Source organism: Charadrius vociferus, unplaced genomic scaffold, assembly GCF_000708025.1.
Source record: "Charadrius vociferus isolate BGI_N301 unplaced genomic scaffold, ASM70802v2 scaffold46, whole genome shotgun sequence".
NCBI lineage: Eukaryota > Metazoa > Chordata > Aves > Charadriiformes > Charadriidae > Charadrius > Charadrius vociferus.
In genome coordinates this window covers 2,411,671-2,430,317 of record NW_009648710.1, presented here as the reverse complement: position 1 = coordinate 2,430,317, position 18,647 = coordinate 2,411,671, and the positions used below count along the sequence as shown (strand labels likewise).

Below are 18,647 nucleotides of genomic sequence, written 5' to 3'. Positions count from 1 at the left end.
ATTTGTTCAGCCTGCTTTCACATGGTGTAGAGGTTTTACTTGTAACCTGCTCTAATCTACTCCTGATATGTGACATGTGTGAATCAGAAGGTCAAGGTTAGGGATCTAAATTATCCATGTAGTTGATGGAGCATAGAAGCAAACAGTGCGTAAATACCCTCCTTTATTGGCAAGAGACCTCTGTATGCTTTGGATTTACTTTTTTAATAAATTCTCTTGTCTTTTCTACCTGTGTGAGATTATGCTTCAGATGTCTACTACTTTTATTAGTATTTTAGTGAAGAAACAGGACCATATGTTTGGGTAAATTCTGTCTTCACTACTTCTTCCAAAAAGTTGTGGGTTTTTTTTTTTATTTGGTTTGGGTGGTGTTTTTTGTCCCAGGTATGCTAGTAGCGTGCTGTGCAAGGCATTTCTGTGAAAGTACGTACAGCACTAAACAAGTAATAGTACCATCAGCTTAAGTGGTTGATAAGTGTCTCTGTTTTGAACCTGTCCTTTGCTAGATTTAGCTAATGGTTCTAAAACCTTTATCTGGAAGAGGCAGATAACCAGCATTGCATACTCCCATCCACAGTTCCACATGTGATTTTATGGTCCTCGGTCATGCCTCCCTTGCCAATCTTTTGCAAACTCTTTCAGTTTATTCAGTTGCTTCTCATATTTTTTATTTTGCTCTGTTCTCTGTTCCTTTCCTATGTCTGCTTTTTTGCTATTACTGAATGTAAAGGTGATTTTCTTTGTAGCGCTTGCTAGAACTATCGTTGTTTATATGAAGTTAGTGGTGTTTCTCCTGTGTGTGCTATCCTGCACTTTTCTGCATCTCTTTCTTGAACACTCACTGTGTAGTGAAGTCTCTCCCCAGTTCTTCACAACTAGGCCTTGTTTTCGTACTGCCAAATGGCTTAGTTTTAGCGAATTTCACTTCCTGGCTATTCAGTTTTCTGTTACAGATTTTTGAATATGTTGAACAGTATAGGTTCCAGTACAGATTCAGGTGGGATCTGTGTGTCTTGTCCATTTCTTTTTTTATGCATGTAAGGACTTTCTTTCATATTTCAACCAAAGACTCTTGGAGTCAGATACCTCTTGGAGACAGTATCAAGTAGATTTCCTGTGTCCTTGTAAAAGGTGACAGTTACTTTTTCTGAAGAGTGAGTAAATGCAGTAGTTAATATCTTTGTTACATTTTCTATTAAGTTGCCTGTACAGATGCCAGTTCTGCAGTCAGTAGTTACCGTATTACTCAGGGAACCCACTTAAAAGTGGGTGTGATGCTGGCCATCTTCCTGCTCCTCTGGTGCAAAGGCAGTAACTCCCCAGGGGTTAGCTGTTTTTACTTTTGAGTTCTTGTGCGGATGCCACCTAATCTGAGTGGTTTGTTATTGTTCATGTCTATTTGTTGAATCATCTACTGGTATTTTGATTTGAGACAGATCTGATACACTGTTTGTAAGGAAGAATTCTGGCATTAGATCTTCACAAGTTCCTTCACAATAAATGTGGATACAAAAATTTACATTGTTTTTCTGCTCTGCCTTTATCTTTGGGTGCATCTTGCATGTCTGGAACATGTTTTAGCCTTGGTGAGTGGCAGGCTACCTGCTCCTAATGCCTCTAAAAAGAGCTTTATTAGTTTTAAGACTTGCTATTTCCAATTGTTCTTCACTTTTTTTCGCTTGACTTCTTGGACTTTTGTATCTACCTTTCCAGTGTGTAAAATCTTTCCTTTTCTCTTTATTTGGATGCTTTAGCTTCTTGAAGGAGATGCTCTTACTAGCATCCTTATGGCTGCTGCTTATGTTGTTTAGTCAGTTTGGATTCTTTTTGGTCTTTCTGAAGTTCTTAGTAAATGCTGTGCATATGGTCTGAGCTTCTGGGACAGTGACTTTGCATAGTTTCCATGCTGCCTTCAAGGATTTTTGCACTTTTTAAAAGCATCATAATTACATATAATTCGCCTTCCTCTGAAATTATGATTTCTTATTTTTTCTTGCTTTCACATGAATGTTGGATCTTGGCACATTATGATTACTGTTCTAGAGCTCTTCAACAGTAATATTTTTGAGCACTGATCAGAACTGCTTCCCAGCTAGCATATTCCATTCCCAATACTGTCTCCAACTTTCATATGAATTAGGCAAATTTTTATGTGGGTTTTGAGCAACTTTGTGTGACTTCACCTTGTCATTATGCAAGCCACCCCCCTTCACACCTACAGTCTTGGGCTGTAAAGTTTCTGTAATGAGTTTACATGTTAAATTTGGGGGTGGGCATAAACGCATGACTACAGTTTAGCATTCTGTAGCCCTCAGTACAAATAAGCTGCATCTGAGGGGGCATTTCCTACCTTGATAGTTATCTAACAAGTTTAAAAGTACATCTTCTAAAAATAGTAGCACTGCCTAATTTATTTGAGAAACTATGTTCTGTCAAGTAGTGTTTCTGCCAACATTATCTCTGTAGTTTAGGCTCACTGTACATCATTTCTACAATAATTATTCTTTTAAAGGTTTTTATTTTCTCTCTGAAATATGTATTTTGATACCTGTTTTGAAGTTTTTTGGTTTTTTTTTCCCCCGACGCATAAAATTGCGTTTTGCATAAAAGGTTGCCTTGGTTGTTCAGCAGAACCCTCAATAGTAGTATCTTTGGTAGTCTCTCAGTTACACATGGAAAATATAGTTGAAAGGAGTGCATATTTCATTAGATTGAAATCTTTTCTATTTGGACATACAGACAATAACAATGGTGGTTTTGAAGCCATAATTATTGATAATGTTTTGATGTTAAACAAGGAATTATTAAGGATTTAGTGCAAGTCCTTTTTTGCTTTTCAAGCTGTTTCAGGACTGAGAGGAATGAAGACAAATTTCTTTAAAGGTAAACTGCAAAACAATTGCAAGGAAGAAGTTTTTGCCTTTTGCATTGTTTATGATGTATAAATACTGCCTTTACTTAAAAGATTCCATTTTCCATCCTGCCTGTAGTTTCTTTAGAAAACCAAGGTTGTGGTTTTTGTCCAGTTTTACCTAGAGAGAGTCACAGGCACACTTTCTAGGCAGAGACAGCTCAGGGCAGGGAACCATGTACCTATTTCTGCTATTTTGTGATCTTTCAGATGAGTGAAATTAATTCCCCTGGCAAACCCAACACGAGAATGAGGGCATTTTTTGTATTTATTACTGCTCGTGGTATACTGAGCAAGCACTAGGCATGTGTCCGCGTCCATTCTCCTCTGATGCAATAGTGTCTATTGAGAGACTATGGACTGGAGGAACTTCATACAACTGATTTGTTTCTGTGAAATGCCACAGAGTGTAGAGGAAGAAGAAAACCAATGTACTGTTGAAACCAACCAATGTACTTTTAAAAAAATCCCACCAGAGAAATACTGGAAATCCCACTAGTACTCTATGGCTGTCAGAGGCCAGCTTGCAGCGGTTCACGTGAGCAATCTCTATATGTGTGTTTGTGGCCCTTGCAGAGGGGGGAAGAAAAGGGAGGAGAAATTAGGAAAAGCAAAAGGGGAAGAAATAAAGGCATTGTCCTCTAGAAATGGTGAGGTTTGGCTTAAATCCCACCTAGGTCCTTGAAGTGTCTTTTTGTGTGTGATCACAATACATGGCTAAAGTTTTCTCTTGGGAATTGCTGCTGAGGACTTTGGCCCTTCACAGATTAATCCTTAGATAAAATTAGAAGCTGGCACCATTTTTGAGCCTATGCTATTAAAAATACATTGCATTGATCGTCTCTCCGTACCTTGGCATGCATGGGAGCAGAAAAAGAGTGGGAAGCTATTGAAAGTGAGGTATAACAACACCTTCTGAAGTTGGACTTCCTCTGTGGCGATCAGCTGTGCTTCTCTTAAGGAGGCCTGGGAAGAAAATGGATTTGGAATAGTTTTGTGTGGCTCAATGTGTAAGAGCAGCTCCACAGACATTATTTGTCCTTCAGAAATGGAAACCGCATGTACATCAGTTATCTGAGAAGTCTGCTGACTTTTGACTGGCATTTGCATTTTCTTACTGCTGTGGTAAATTCAGAAAGTTGCAAACTGCCTCTGTGCTCATAGGGTTGAAAAGCCAATGTGCAGGCACTCTCAGCTCCACTCAATTTTGCGATGCAAGGGAGAAAGCGGGAAAAAATGTTCATTAATTGAATCCTAAGATTCTGTTGCTTTACCTATCATACACTTTGTCTAATACAACTACATAGTTCATCTAAAGGCTTGAAAATTCAAACTCCTAGCAAGAAGGATGCCTTTGATGGCATTCCCATAAAAGTTGTTGCTTGCTATGTTTGAAGAGAAGAAAGCAGCTGTACATGTTATTTAATTGAAACCTTAAGGAGTACCATCTAGGACCTGGATCATGACTAGATGATCACTGCAAAAACAGCTGTTCCCCCTCCCACCACTTGTGCCCAATACTGTTTGTTACTAACCCTCTGCCAGACTTTGGCATTCCCCTAGCATAGCAACAGAATGATTTGTCTGAGCATTCTTCTTGTGATTCAGTGCAAAGTCCAAAAAAATGGTTCAAACAATTTTTTGTGATGCCTGACTTACTGCTTAAGCAGACAAGTTTCATTTGCATGGCCTGCAGTGCCTGTTTTGCTTGAAGGTGCTTACAAGCAGCTGGTAAGGGAGAGAAGTAGAGTACAGAAGTTTTGTTAATAATTATCTGAACACAGTCCATTGGTAAATCCTTTAATTGTTAGCCAAAAGACTTCTGGATCCATCTGTGGTAGTGGAAGATGCTTTTACATTCTGTTTCTCATTGCTACCCTCTTACCATATTGGTCTGTTGATAGAGCACTCATGCAGGCGTGCTCCTGGAGTTTTAAGCAAAATTAGCCAAATTCCACCAGTTGCGACACTTTAGCTGCACTGTTGTTATGCCTTGCACAGGTAAGGAAAAACTGGCGTGGACTTGTCTGCAGACAGGCCAGTGAGAGCAATTAAGAATTATTTCCTGGATGAGCTGAATTCAGAACAAGTTTAAGAGTTGATGTGGGTGCAAGTTTGCTCCAGTGGTGGTGTACCAATACAACTCTCTTAATGATATTCTGCTTTTATTTATAGTACTTTATAGTAATTGAAGAATGTTTCTGATAAACAAAGGGTTAAGTTGTAAGGTTAGACTGAGTGTCCATATATTATTTTGTTTCGTGGCAAACAAAATCAGTAAGTACTAAACTCAATCAGTAAGTACCACTTGATAAGTAAAAAAAACAAATTCCATTACCTTAAGTGCTATGTTTACTTTTTAAAATAGGGTTTCTAGATGGACTGATCAAATAACAAGACAAAGGCAGAAAATATTTATTCAACCTTACTGTTATTTTTTGTAACTGTTTGATAAATTACCAAATACCACAAAAATAGCTGTTGACTGAATTATTTGACTAAGAGCAGTTAATTAAACTAACATTTTAAGTAAATGTTATTTATGTAGCCCCAATTCCTGGATCTTTTCTGTTGTCCCTGCTTCACTTCTTTCATTTTATCTTTTTCTTTCCTACAGGAGAAATATAGCCTATACCTCTGCATAATTTTCAGTTCCTTTCTCTTTTCACCTCCTATCTCTTTCCTCTTCTCCCCACTCTTCTTCACCTCCACCCCTGCATCTTCTGTTTCTCCTTTCTTCTGCCACTTCTTGATTCTGTCTGTGTACTGAACTTCTCTTTTCAAATTCATTTCATCAGTGTCTCTCTCTCTCTGCCTCACGTGACCATCACTCACCCACTCAAACCAGAGCATCTGTGCACGGTCTTGGAAGCATTCAGGTACTTAACCCTAGAGAGCTACTGTATTGGCATGAATATAAGGCAGGAAGAAAAAATATCCATGAAGCATATATTAAATAGCCCCTGGTTTGGCCTCGCAACCTGTTTTGCATCAGCTCTGCATGCTCCTTGACAGCGCGCTGTCTGCTTGCCACACTTCTCGCTGTTCAAGCATTGTATGTGAAGCTCCTTGTTACCTGGGACCTGGCCCAGTCCTGCTGCCTGTGCCAGGCAGCCTGCCTGACCGCTACCTGGCCTGCTGCAGGTGCTCCAGCTGCCTTTGGCCACCAGGCACCATCCCTGGGGCTCTGGAGAGGGAAACGCAGTATGTCCATAATTGAAACACAGCCTTTTAAAACGAAGACTAGCTGTCTTCTCTAAGTATTTCCTGTAAAAATAAATAGATAAATGTCTCTGTATTTTGCTTAGGCTACTATGGGGAAAATTACTGGCTTACGATTAATCAATAAAAAACAAGTAGATTTTTCTCAGCATTGGTTATCAATACTGTCTGCAGAGTTGGTGTAAAAGGGACAGGTGTTGAAAATCCTGCCCGTTGTTCAAAGATTTGAGCTTTTTCCCCATTTAATGAGTTTGAGGATCGTGCCACTCCTCCAAAGCAAGTTCCTGTTTCAGACTTTCCCTTTTTTCAGCATTATTTTGCATAGGTCATAAAGGTTTTCTAATGCAAGCTTCCTTAACTGTTTTTGTTCTATAGCTTTTCACTTATAAAAACTATAAGTTGATTTCTCTGCACGAACTATGCCTTTGATGCAGCATGTAAGCTGTTTTTTATGGCAGTCGTGTTTTGCCATGCAAGACATAAAAGAAAAACCTAAATTACTTTGTGTTGTTCAGCTGGTTCCATATACTTCTATTGCAAACTTGTGGATAGAAGGATCATTTCACTTCTTTGACTAAGTTATGTAATCGGAAAAGTTAATTTCATTTCAGAATTGAAAGTTAACTAATGGCTAAAAGTTTCTGTCTATAAAATATGTGATTATTATTTAGAACAAGGTAATGCTGGTATGAATTAACAGACTATAAATATTTTTTTTTAGAAATTAAATGTTACTTAAACTAAAATGTAGAAGCTTGCATTTAGCAAAATGATCTGATGCCATAGCAACAGATGACAATTGCAAGCAGATTTCAGGAGTTGCCCACATTCCTTCTCCCCCACCCCAGCCTATCTATATCCATGGTGCAAGAGATGAATTCTGACCTCTGTTTTGTAACCTTCCTTGAAAGAACCATATTCCTCTTCTTGCAAACTAAGAAGCTCCACTTCTAGGTTACATAAAAGAAAACCAAAAGTAAATTCATGCGGTTGACATGCTGCTTGCTTATGTACTGTTATTGGAAGATTAGTTTTGCCTTAAACTGTATTTCACATTAGACTGAGATAATATGGGAGTATATTTATGGGTTAGATTTTAATTTGAAATTATTTGCTGTATCTTTTTTTTAGATTCAAATACAGATTGATGTAGACAGTGAGTTTTTAATAGTTTAAATGCTGTTAATAACACTAAATGTATTAAGCTAAATACAACTGTCAAAACTGAAGTATTCAGGTTGTGAATGAATGCATTTAGACAGCTGGAGAAACCGCAGTGTACTTGTGTTTGTACTTTAATTCCAACTTGAGACATAAGTCTAGGAAACAGGATACTCACTTTTGTTTTTAATTTATAGCCAACTGTTGCTTTATTTGCCCAATGTTGAGATTTTATTTTTTTTTTAATGTGCTTGTAGTCTTACGTATCATGCTTCTTTTGTGGTACTTGTTATTATAGTATCAGAGAAACAAGTATATAAGAAAATTGTAGCAGTACAAATTCTGTTGTACCTTCCGTCTGCAGGGACTCTACCAATGGAAGGGGTTTTTTTCTGAGTTCTTACCTTTTTATTATAGGTCTTGGGAGCTACTGTGACAGTTCTAAATTAGGATTTTCATTGTTGCTGCTAACTGATGTTGCTGGATTTCATGTTTGGTCCTGTTGAGTGGCTTCAGTTATAACTCCAAAGAATGTGCTAAATTCAACTTCTTTCTGAAAGTATGAGAACAAAAAGCATTTAACTCCTCAATAATTTAAGGACATGTCTACTGGAACCATAAAATCTGAAATGTGTTGTGTATGTTGGTTAAAGAAGCAATAATTGGAGTCTTTAAAGAATTGACTGAAATCTAATGTTATACACTTGTGCTATGTTGTAGTCTTCTAATTTCCAGCACTATTTGCTGAATTCTTCCCATACTTTTCCTCTAATCAGTCTGTAATTACCATGTGGTATAATTAGATTAATAATTAGATAAATATACTTTCATTTATTGCAGCTACCCCATTAGAGGAAAATGTTGTACTTCTGCCTTTATATTTGTCCTATATGAATTACTACAGAATTCTGTACTTTCATTAAAGTGGCCTCAGCTTACTACCTTAGGTGAAAAGCAATCAATTTAATGATGCATGGAAACTTTCATTCTCATTTTAAGTTTCTCTAGTGCTTATCGTCTCTTTTTTTTTTTTTTTTTTTTTTTTTCTTTTTTCTTCTTAGATGATGAGAACCAATGGAAGGGGCCCTTCTGCTTCATCCAAGGAGCAGATCCTCAGTTTGGACTGATGAAAGCTTGGGCAGTTGGAGACACTAACAATGGAGATGATGAATGGGGAGAAGAAATCAAATTAGCAGAGCAAGCAGTTCAGGCCGTTAACAAACTAAACCCTAAACCCAAGTTCTTTGTGTTGTGCGGAGACCTTATCCATGGAATGCCAGGTAAGGCAATTAAAAGTGTAAAATGGGGATCGTAACTCCATTTTCTTTATATTTCAAATTAGCAACAAGGCTAATTTAATTTCCTCAACTTCATAATATTCTTTCACAGGATTTGGTATGCTACTGTTTGGTATTTGGGGGAAAAAGGTGTGCTTTGTAGATGTCTCTTGAGATGTTATTCGGATATCTTCATCTGACTTCCTGTATCATTCATTTTAGGGTTGTGCTTTTGATAGTTGCTGTTTTTTCAGTGGGCCTGAGGAAATTTTCTTTGAAGTAAAAGTGCTAATAAGACACATTACAATTATTTTTTCTAAACAAGTTGCTTTGAGAAGACAAATAGGGACTCTAGCAATTGGAGGAAAAACACTAAGAAAAGAACAAAAAAAATAGCTGGCTTTTTGAATACCCAAAGTACCGAAGCTCTGAATTCTCTGGCTTTCTAGTGCTTAATAAATTCAACTGCTTCAATATTTAAAGTCTTAAAATGCTAAAAGTCAGGAAGTTCAAGTTTTAGCATTCTGTCCTGTTGCTGTGAGACTCCGAGATCAGTGTGTTTCTGTGTACTGTCAGAGGAAGAACAACAGACCATCTAGACAGGTGGGTTACAAAGTTTGACAGTTACAACTTTAAAACAGGCTAGTAATAGTTTCGATTTTAAGAAGATAAATACTTTTCTTGGAAGTGAATAAAAAAGTGACGTTGCCAGTTAACAAGTGGTCTCAAAAGCCGATCTAAGCACAGCGTCTTACATTTCTTAGCCTTGATAAGAAGCAGAGCTGCAGACAGCCTTAGCTATGTAGCTGACAGCATAACAATCCGCTGTGTGAGCTTGCAAAGGTAGCGTCCCGTGTGCTTTATGCTACGCTGTACTTAGCACTTCACTTGCGTCTGAGGTGATGCTTCCCGGCTCTTGTTTGCACAGCAAGGTTTTGAGCGTGTTAGAGACCTTTCACTAATTCCTTCTGTGTTCCACAAAGTGGATTTTAAAACCTTAGCTGTCAAATTGACAAGTCAAATTGATGGACATTATTTATAGGCTACAGACTTTCTTTTGACCAGAACATGGATTTTAGTGATAGAGTGGGAAAGTGTAAAAACCAACAAATTTAAGCTTGATAGAACCTACTGTGTAAAACCTCAGTAGCTTGATCATAACTTAGCCTGCCATTATGCAGTTGTTTTATTGGTTTATGTTCTTCCATTAATTTTGGAAGTACAGGTTTGACCCAGAATCATAAAATAATCTCTTCCTAACAATCATCTGGCCTTCCTATACCTGAGTTATTGCCTACTGAAAAAAGTATTTCAATTAAGACTTCTAATTTGTATAAGTGTTCCAGATACGTTATCTGCAGTATCTTCTCTAAGAGGAAGAAAATTCAGGAGAAATAATAAGTGTTCTACTTCCTGTTGAAAAGGATCTTTCACTCACAAATTTAAATAACCCAGGAAGCTAAGTTAATATCATTTTACCTGGATATTTCTCAAAGGCTCATAAGACACTGCAGAGTTCTGAGTACTTTTATCTATATTGACTTTAAGCAACTTTATTCTAAGGCTTTTCTGTTGATAGAGAGTAAGTGCCAGCTACAGAGAGCCAGCAGTCTTCTGACTTCTGGGCACTGCATGGCTAGATACAATCAATATCTTAGGTGGGGCAGTTTTCCTGTTGTGTTTTTTTTTTCTAGTAATGGATCTCTGTAGTTGTTATTATCCCTTTTGCAGTGTATGTCTCAGACTTCCATAGTATTTTAAATACAAACCTGTCAGGGTTTTGCAAAACATTATCATATATTCATTTTGCTAGCAAACATGCAAAAGAAACTGAACACATTGTACTGCTGAGATCACTTACATTCTGTGATGAGTGTGCTGTGCATTGTATAAATACTTGGAGCTGCCTAGTGCAATTTCCAAGAAACTGCAATAGAGCAGTTCGTTACTTGATGATCTTAAGGGTCTTCTCCAGCCTAAATGATTTTATGATTACCTCGCTTGAGCCAACATATTTTATTTCACCTAATAGTTTCTTGTTGATTGAAATTATGTTCTCTAATATTTTGTAAGCCTTTGTTATCATGTAGTTATATAAAATAGTTAAGGAAATGTACTACTAAAAGGAATTTTAGAATAGTCAACTGGATCAATTATTTATCTCATTACTGCCTTTGGGTTTATACAATAGCTTGCTGTGCCATGAGTCAGTAAACATATGTACAATTTGTTACATTGTACTTATACAAGTACAATTTTACAGTCAGCCATTTGTTTTTCTATCTAAACTGATGAGGGGTAAAAGTGCATTGCTCTACCATACAGATACCTGTGGGTTATCACTGACTAGTTGCCCTGAAGGGCAGGGAGCCGTGTGATACAGCAAGGGAGACAGAAAAGCGGAGTCGAAAAAACACTTCACAGAAGATAAATCTAAACCTGTGTGTGTTTAAAAGAATTTATCATATGTCCCGGTTCTGGCAGGGATGGGGTTAATGTCCCCAAGGACCCGCAGGGGGCAGGTATGCCGTCCCACTTGAGCCATGCCCGGGCTATAAGAGGCGATAGCTGGGCGAGGAGAGCAGTCGCCACTTCAGGTGGGCTGTGGCGGTGCAGGTCCGCTCAGTGCACTTTGCGGTGGTACTGCAATTGTGTCTTGATATCCTTCTATTGGTGTTATTGTTTTGTTTTCATCTTCCCTTTTGCTGTTCTGTTAAATTGCACTATTTTAACCCACGAGTTTTGCCCTGTCGATTTCTTTTCCCACGGCCGTGGGAGTTGCACGAGCGGCTGTGTGGTTCTTTGTTGCTGCCTGAGGCCAAACCACAACATCATAGAATCATAGAATGATGAGAGTTGGAAGGGACCTTACAGATCATCTAGTAACACTTAGAAAGAATAGGTTTTTCCAAAGGATTTTTTTCCTGCCTTTTTCTCTCGTTTACATAGCTTCTGGAATAGAAACTCCAAAATACAAAAAGAGTTAAAGAAACTTAAAGAAGATATACTTTAAAGCAAGGCAACTCACATCCTGTTTTTAAAATGTCTTACCAAGATACTTACTGACAATTTCATTGGTTTGGCTTGTTAATAGCTGTTGCTATATGAGGCATTGGAAGGCACCGGCATTAAGAAGCCAAGATGTTGGCCTTATAAGGTCTGTTTTGCTGCATGTTCTTTTATCAAAATAGAAATCCTCTGATGTTAGAAATGAAAACTTTCCACATTCCTTGCAGTGAAAGTTTTTGGAAAACTTGGAATTACTGCAGTCACATTCTCAAGATTTCTGCCACTTTCGCTGCTAAAGTCTAGGTGACTTCGTTCTCATGGAGGAGTGAATTTTTAAATTTCTTCTTTTACATGGGTATGTGTTAGAACCGCTAGTGTATTTCTGCGCCCATTATGACTCAGATATCAAGCAGGAGGCATTATATTCCACTGTCATATGGCACAAGTCTCTCCATTAATCCCAGTACTAATACTGTGTTTAAGATTTCATACGTCTTTACATAATTCATTCAAGCAATTCTAACTTAAAGTGAAGACATGCGATAAAAACCTGTCAGCAACTGATTAAACTCTTAAAAAGTTTAGAAAGTGTTCCATTTCAAAATTATAAGAGTAATATTGAAATTTGCCAGCACTTTATTTGTTACAACAAAAATTTGAAATTGTAAGAAGTCTTTTTTAAGTTAATGAAAAAGAGCAAACAGAGAATCTAAGAATTTTTATAGCCAATAGCTTTTCAGATAATTTGAACATATGAATATTTGCAGACTTGACGACCATTAGAAATATTTCTTTCCGTGGAGTAATTTAAGTATTTTCACTGTTATAGCCAAGGATGCTTAGACCTGTGTAATGCATGTCTGTAGAAGAAAGGTGCTGTAATCATTTCATACTTCTCGACTGAGGAGTCTCTCCAAGAATAATTGCTATGTCAATTCCCTTATCATGTTAGTTCAATAAAATGAAGGATTAAAAATTATTTTTTCAGTAGGCAAAAATCAGAAATTACATGAGACAAGACATTGATTTAAGTCTAACAGTTGTGAATTTGGCTTGCACATGTATCATATTTAATGTTTCAAATTGCCTTTTAAATCACTTGGTTATATCAGCTATATTAAAACTGAAAACATCGCCGTTAATGAAAGCGTATCACAGTTACTATTGCAGTACGATTATTGAAGAAGCTATGGTCAACTAAAGTTCAGCTATATTTTACGATCCATTGGCCAACATCTATCAAGTTCTTTGGATTCTACTGCTTTATAATCAATGCCTGTCAAAAAAAGAGGGGAAAAAAAAAAAAACCAAACAGATCTTCCTCTTTTCTCTTAATACCTTTTATCATGGAGTGCTAAGTGTAAAATTTTATGATGACCATTTTAAAGCACGCACTGTAGCTGTTTAGCTGAAGCAATGTTGAAGCCTTTTGCAAAGGAACTCCAAGAAATCTCAGAATTCCAGCAGCTAGAAGTGATGAACAGAATCCTGATCAGCTGGGAAGCAATCAGGCACAGCACTTGGAATCCATTACAGATGTCATTAGAGCAATGAAGTAATCAGTGCCAGTATCTTGGTATTTAGCTGCTGATTAAAAGTAGTTTGTACTCTGAGTATTATTTTCAGAAGTTTTTCTTGATTACATAATCAAGAATAGGATATCTATTCCTGGTAACGCTAATATTGTGGTACATAATCAAGAATTTTAAGCAATACCTTATAGTGCAACTGTGTTACTGCAAATACTTTCTATAAACTCAATACTTATACCTAGATACACCATGATAATGAAAGACTTACTTCTGAAAACATTTGTGTGCATTAAATTAGTGTACCATAACTTAGTATGGCAAAAATGGTAATCTGCAAAATGCAAAATATTGTTGATTTGATAATGAGTTTGTTTTGTTGGATTTTTCTAAAACTCTGGAAATTTATTTCTGAAAGTGTTTTTTTCTCATGTCAAGTTGGAACCTTCTGTTTTGTTTTATGACAACTTCCCATATTGTTCCATTAACCAATATACTTTGAGCCCAACAGTCCAGACAGTTTTTTACCCAAGTAGTTCTCCACTCATCTAGACTGCAACATCCTAACTCCACAACCTCTTGATTATTATGGAGAGGTGCCTCATGGTGACATCAGCCAGCTCTCTCAGTACTCTTGGATGCATCCCACCAGGTCCCGTGGACTTGCTTGGGCTGAAATTTTTCAGGAGATACTCGGCTTAATCCGGTTCCACTCCTGATGTTTCCTCTGCTCCTTTAACTCCGGGAGAACATTTCAGTGAAGACAGGCAAAAGAAGCACTGAGTACTTGTCACTGCCTCACTCAGCAGTGGGCCTGTATTTTCTTTGTTTATTATTTTAAGTAAAAGTAATAGTAGAAGCTTTTGCTGCCTGTCATGCCCCCAGTTTCAGCCTTCAGTGAGCTTTGGTTTTCCCAACACCAGCCCTTCATGCCCAGGTGCGTTTTCAGTATTCTTCCTTTCAGATCCATCTTTGCTTCCATCTCCCTTTTACATCCTTTTTCCTCATTTAGCCAAGTCATTCTCCTGAAAGTCTACTTCTTTATTCCCCCCCCAGTATCAGGAAGGACCATTATTGTGTTAGGAGGAGTTTGTCTTTGAACAACGGTCAACTCTCTCAAACTCTTTAGCCTTTCAGAGCTGCTTCCCACGTGATCCTATATACCAGTTCCCTGAATAAGACAGTCTGTTGTCGTGAGCCCCCAGACCTGCTGTCTGGCTTCCTTACTATCCTCAGGATCTTGAACTCCACTTTGGGGCCTGGTACAGCAAAGGCTGCCAGGGATTAACACATCCCCTAGCACTTCTATATGTGTGAGTTGCAGGACTAAGAGAGTTGGCCCTAGTTGGCCCATCTGTGTCAAGAGGTAGTCAGACTCCCTCCTGGAGTGCTGTGAGAAGATGTCAGGGAGGTTAGTCTCCCGTAAGGGCCAGGGTCTGTGATCAGGAAACTTCAAGTTGTTTATAGAAAACTTAATTCACTGCTTTGCCCCTGTTGAGTGGTCTGTAGCAAAACCCCACTCTTAGTGGCTGACCTCTCCTCTGGTCCTGGCTCACAAGCTCAACAAACCTGGTGTCTGTTACATAGAATAGCTCCCTCCATACACTGAGGGCAAACTCCCCTGCCTTCTTTCTTGCCTGTCTTTCCTGTTCCATAGAATCATAGAATGGTTTAGGTTGGAAGGGACCTTGAAGATCATCTAGTTCAACCCCCCTGCCATAGGCAGGGACAACTCCCACTAGACCAGGTTGCTCAAAGCCCCATCTAGTCTGGTCTTAAACACCTCCAGGGATGGGGCATCCACAGCTTTTTCAGTTTAACATGAAACATTGTGCTTCCTTCGTCATCCCATACCTCGAGTATAGATTGGCGTCCAGGAAACAGCCTCTGCATTTGAGCATCTTTTGTTACAACAGCAAAGAATTCAGCTGTTTGCAGCCACGATCACCCTGCTGAAGCCATGGAGAAACACTGTTTTGTTGAGAATCTAGCGGCTATTTTTGTGGCTGAATTCCTTTGGAGGAAATTGTTTAAACGGCTTTTTTTTATTAATACTACTGCTGTCTGTAACTTGATAGACATCGGTTCTAGCCAGAAAAGTGTTTTATGTGATGTAGCTTTAGACCAGGTGTTTAATTATTTTTCATTAATTGCCCTGCTTACATGAGTGAAAGAACACGACAACAAGTCTCCTGCAAACTTTACTTAGCTCTGACTGTAATAAAACGTAGCTGTTTAGAGGCTAAATGAAACGAGACTTGTCTAATAATGTGTATAATCAAAAAAACTGATAGAACTTGATTAAGCTTGATCTGTTAGCAGTGTGATAATGGATCAGCGAGCAAGTAATGTTTATGCTTGCAGTTTTAGATTCATTTGTGTGTATATGTTAATTAGAAGGAATCAAAATCACTGGAATTGAGTATTATGGTACTTGAAGTACACTGTGAATACTTGTCCTAATTTCTTTAGTGAAGTGAAGGCATAATCTAATATACACGTTTCGTGCCCAGGTCATTCAGTGCTATATAATCTGACGTCAGCCTTTTCGGTCAATTAAGTCTGAGTAGTGAAATATTTTTTTTCTTCTAACTTTGTTTTATATTATTAAGTTTTTTAATTAAAGGCTTTTAAAATGTTATTTATGACACATTTCTGAAACATTTAATTCTGGTGAAGGAACCTTTAGCTCTGCTAAGGTGAGTGGAAACAGCATCTGACAGGTCAGAGCCGTGAGTGTTGTGCTCTACTTCAAAATTCCTTTGTATTGCTGAGAGGTGGAGAGGAGGAGGATGCCCACATCACTTGCATCTGCTATTTCAAAGGTCTTTTCTCTGAAGGATCCACTTTGGGTTTTTTATACCGTTTGCATGGAACAAATCAATCTAGACAGCTTTGTAAGTAATGGCAGAAGACTAAGCCATTGTATTTGAAATAAACTGAATTCCAATACAATAATTCTGTTGTCTGCTCACCTGACGTGTCTAGTGAATTAACTATGATGGTTCCTCTTCCTTCTTAATTAATCTGCCTATGCTTTCATTTCTCTCATTAGCTTCAGAGGCAATTGTCCATCTTGCTTTCTAGTTTGATCACAAGCACACATGCCTATTCATGCTTTTTTATTCATTCCCAAGGTCTGGTGTTGTGGGGCTTTTTTTGCATATATTTGCATTTATAGCTGATAAAAATATTGAAGTGATCTTACTCATTTCAGACAGTTCTAGTAACTTTTTTTTTTTAAAAAAAAACTTGCCTTTCTTAGCTCTCTTGAATTACCTGTGCTGCATTCCCCCTCCTCTAAGACAGAGGCTGTGGGGGGGGAGGGAAGCTGCAAGGAGCTGTTTTCCTGTTTGCTGGAGCTAAGAGCTGCTTTGTGTCGTTTTGGATCTTGGCAGTGGCAGATTGGTACACTTGGTTCCAGAGGGTTGTTGCACAGAAAAGAACAAGCTTCATTTAATGCATTATATCTAACTGATATACACTGTTCTTATAGTAGCTTTTCTTTCTGTCCCAGAATATCTGGAATACTCGCAGTCTTTCCAAGATACTCAGAATTATTTCAAGTGGTTGTAATGCTGTAGTAAAAAGGTCTGTAAGGAAGGACAGTGGCTTTGTAGAATGTGTATGATTGCAATATGAATTTTGTATCCAGGCTAAAGACTGGATATTCTGTTATTAAAAATGTTTCCTTAACATTAGGCAGGTTTGTCATGTATGTTTAATAGTTGTCTGCCTGGTAGAGTAAGCATTGTCCTTATTTTATGTGCTAATATATATATTTTTGCATGTATCCATCCATTCACATACATGCAGAAATACATTTCAAATCTTTAAGTATTTTCAGTATGGTACACTGCAGTAAAAATGGCATAAATTGATTAATTTTTTTTTTTCAGACACAAACTACTTGCACCTTAAGGAACAGAGGGGGGTGGGAGAGAGTTAAACTGAAGCTGTTGAGTTCAAACAAAACTGTCCTAGAGTGCATGATACAGCAGAAGAAAACAGAGGGGGTTGTTACCAACCATGACATTGCATGGAAATGTGTGCAGGGGGATGTTATGAACTAGTCCATTATCAAAAGTTTAACTGTGTTGTTCAACAAAACAAATTGTACAATGTTTAAAATTACTTGTCTACAGAGGCTGTTACTGGATAGACCCAGGTTCTCAATTTTGTCCAACTTTTTGGATCGTTGGATAGTTTTAGTTTAACCCACCAATGTCAATCAAAGCCTGGACAGTTCTCTATGGCAGGGTAACAGCATGGAGGTGGTCAGACTATTGGTACCTTATAGCATGATAAAACGTACATGCTTTTATAAGTGTCTCTTTTGTAAATGGAACGAGTTAAAATATCTGATTAATTGTTTCAGTCAGCTTCACAGAGCTGCAGTCATATTTGATAACGTTTTCTTACTTCTCCTTGGTGTGCTTGCTGTCTGTGTCTCTCGCTCTCTCTGTTGAGCCATAGTTGGATTGTAAGATCTTCCAGGATTGCGTCTGTTACGTATTTTTATGTTTTTATTGTGCCATCTAATGTATGTTTCAGGCTGTGAGCACAACGAAAAGTGCCAAAAGAACTTCCAGACAGAAAGCAGGAGTACACCTATGGAGCTGGACAGGGTTAGGCTGCAGCTAAAGGAGACTGTTAAAGTCTCGATGTCTAAATTGCAGTTGAGGCAGCTACATAATTTTTTTCCATGTCTGTCTGTAAAATTTAAATGTGCTAAAAAGAATAGCAGTGTAGCAACACCTGCTGTTTAATCCAACAGAGATCCATATGCTGGGGCAACATAGAAGATACATAGTCTTAGATTTGTAATACAACTTTGGAGGCTCAACAGGAGGGAACAACTGTCTGCTGGTTGTGATGGAGAAAGTGATTGTGATGTGCACCAATCTTCTGCTGAGAGATGGTTCCTATAGGTACATTTTTCCATAATCTATTCCATAGGTGCATTACAGCCAGTTATAGGTGTAAATTGGCCACTATCAATTTAAAACCCATGGCAAACCCCTAATCCTTTGGGAATGCCATGTCATACTTTCCTGTTGCTTAAGACCTCCCAAGTTTTTAAAGAGGTTATTGATTATCCTGGCCAATTATGGAATGGTCACATAAAGGTGGGAATTCCCAGGAGCACAGTCACAAGAGTATTGCTATTGCTACCTATAGGCCACCAGCTAGTGTGCTTTGGGCTGACTTAGCGATGCTGCAGTCCTGCCTATAGGGCTTATTGTCAGCTTGTTATGGGAACTTGCTGTGCGAACTGGGGCTTGGGACCAGGCCTGTGTTGTTACTGTGAACAGTTTAAACATGGAGTGATGGGAAAGGCCTTGACAATAAAGAGGCAAGCTGAAAGCAGAGGTCCCCAAACCATAAGCAGCTCATTGATATTCTGTTACTGGTCATTGAGGCAGTGCAGCCTTGGGAGCTGGAAAAGACTGCTTTAAGCATAACGGGGAAAAAAGCAGCCAAGTTGCAGGCAGGGCACCTGCTGCAGCTGGGAAAAGCAGTGCCCTTGAGCACCAT

General features: G+C 38.3%; 1 protein-coding gene across 1 annotated transcript in view; it reads left to right on the top strand.

Moving 5' to 3' along the window:
• Nucleotides 1–241: 241 nt before the first annotated feature.
• CPPED1 (calcineurin-like phosphoesterase domain containing 1) overlaps nucleotides 242–18,647 on the top strand; it is a 47,840-nt gene continuing 29,434 nt past the window's right edge. The window contains 3 exon segments of the mRNA XM_009886583.1: nucleotides 242–279; nucleotides 281–303; nucleotides 8,356–8,574. Coding sequence (XP_009884885.1) covers nucleotides 242–279; nucleotides 281–303; nucleotides 8,356–8,574 — 280 coding nt within the window.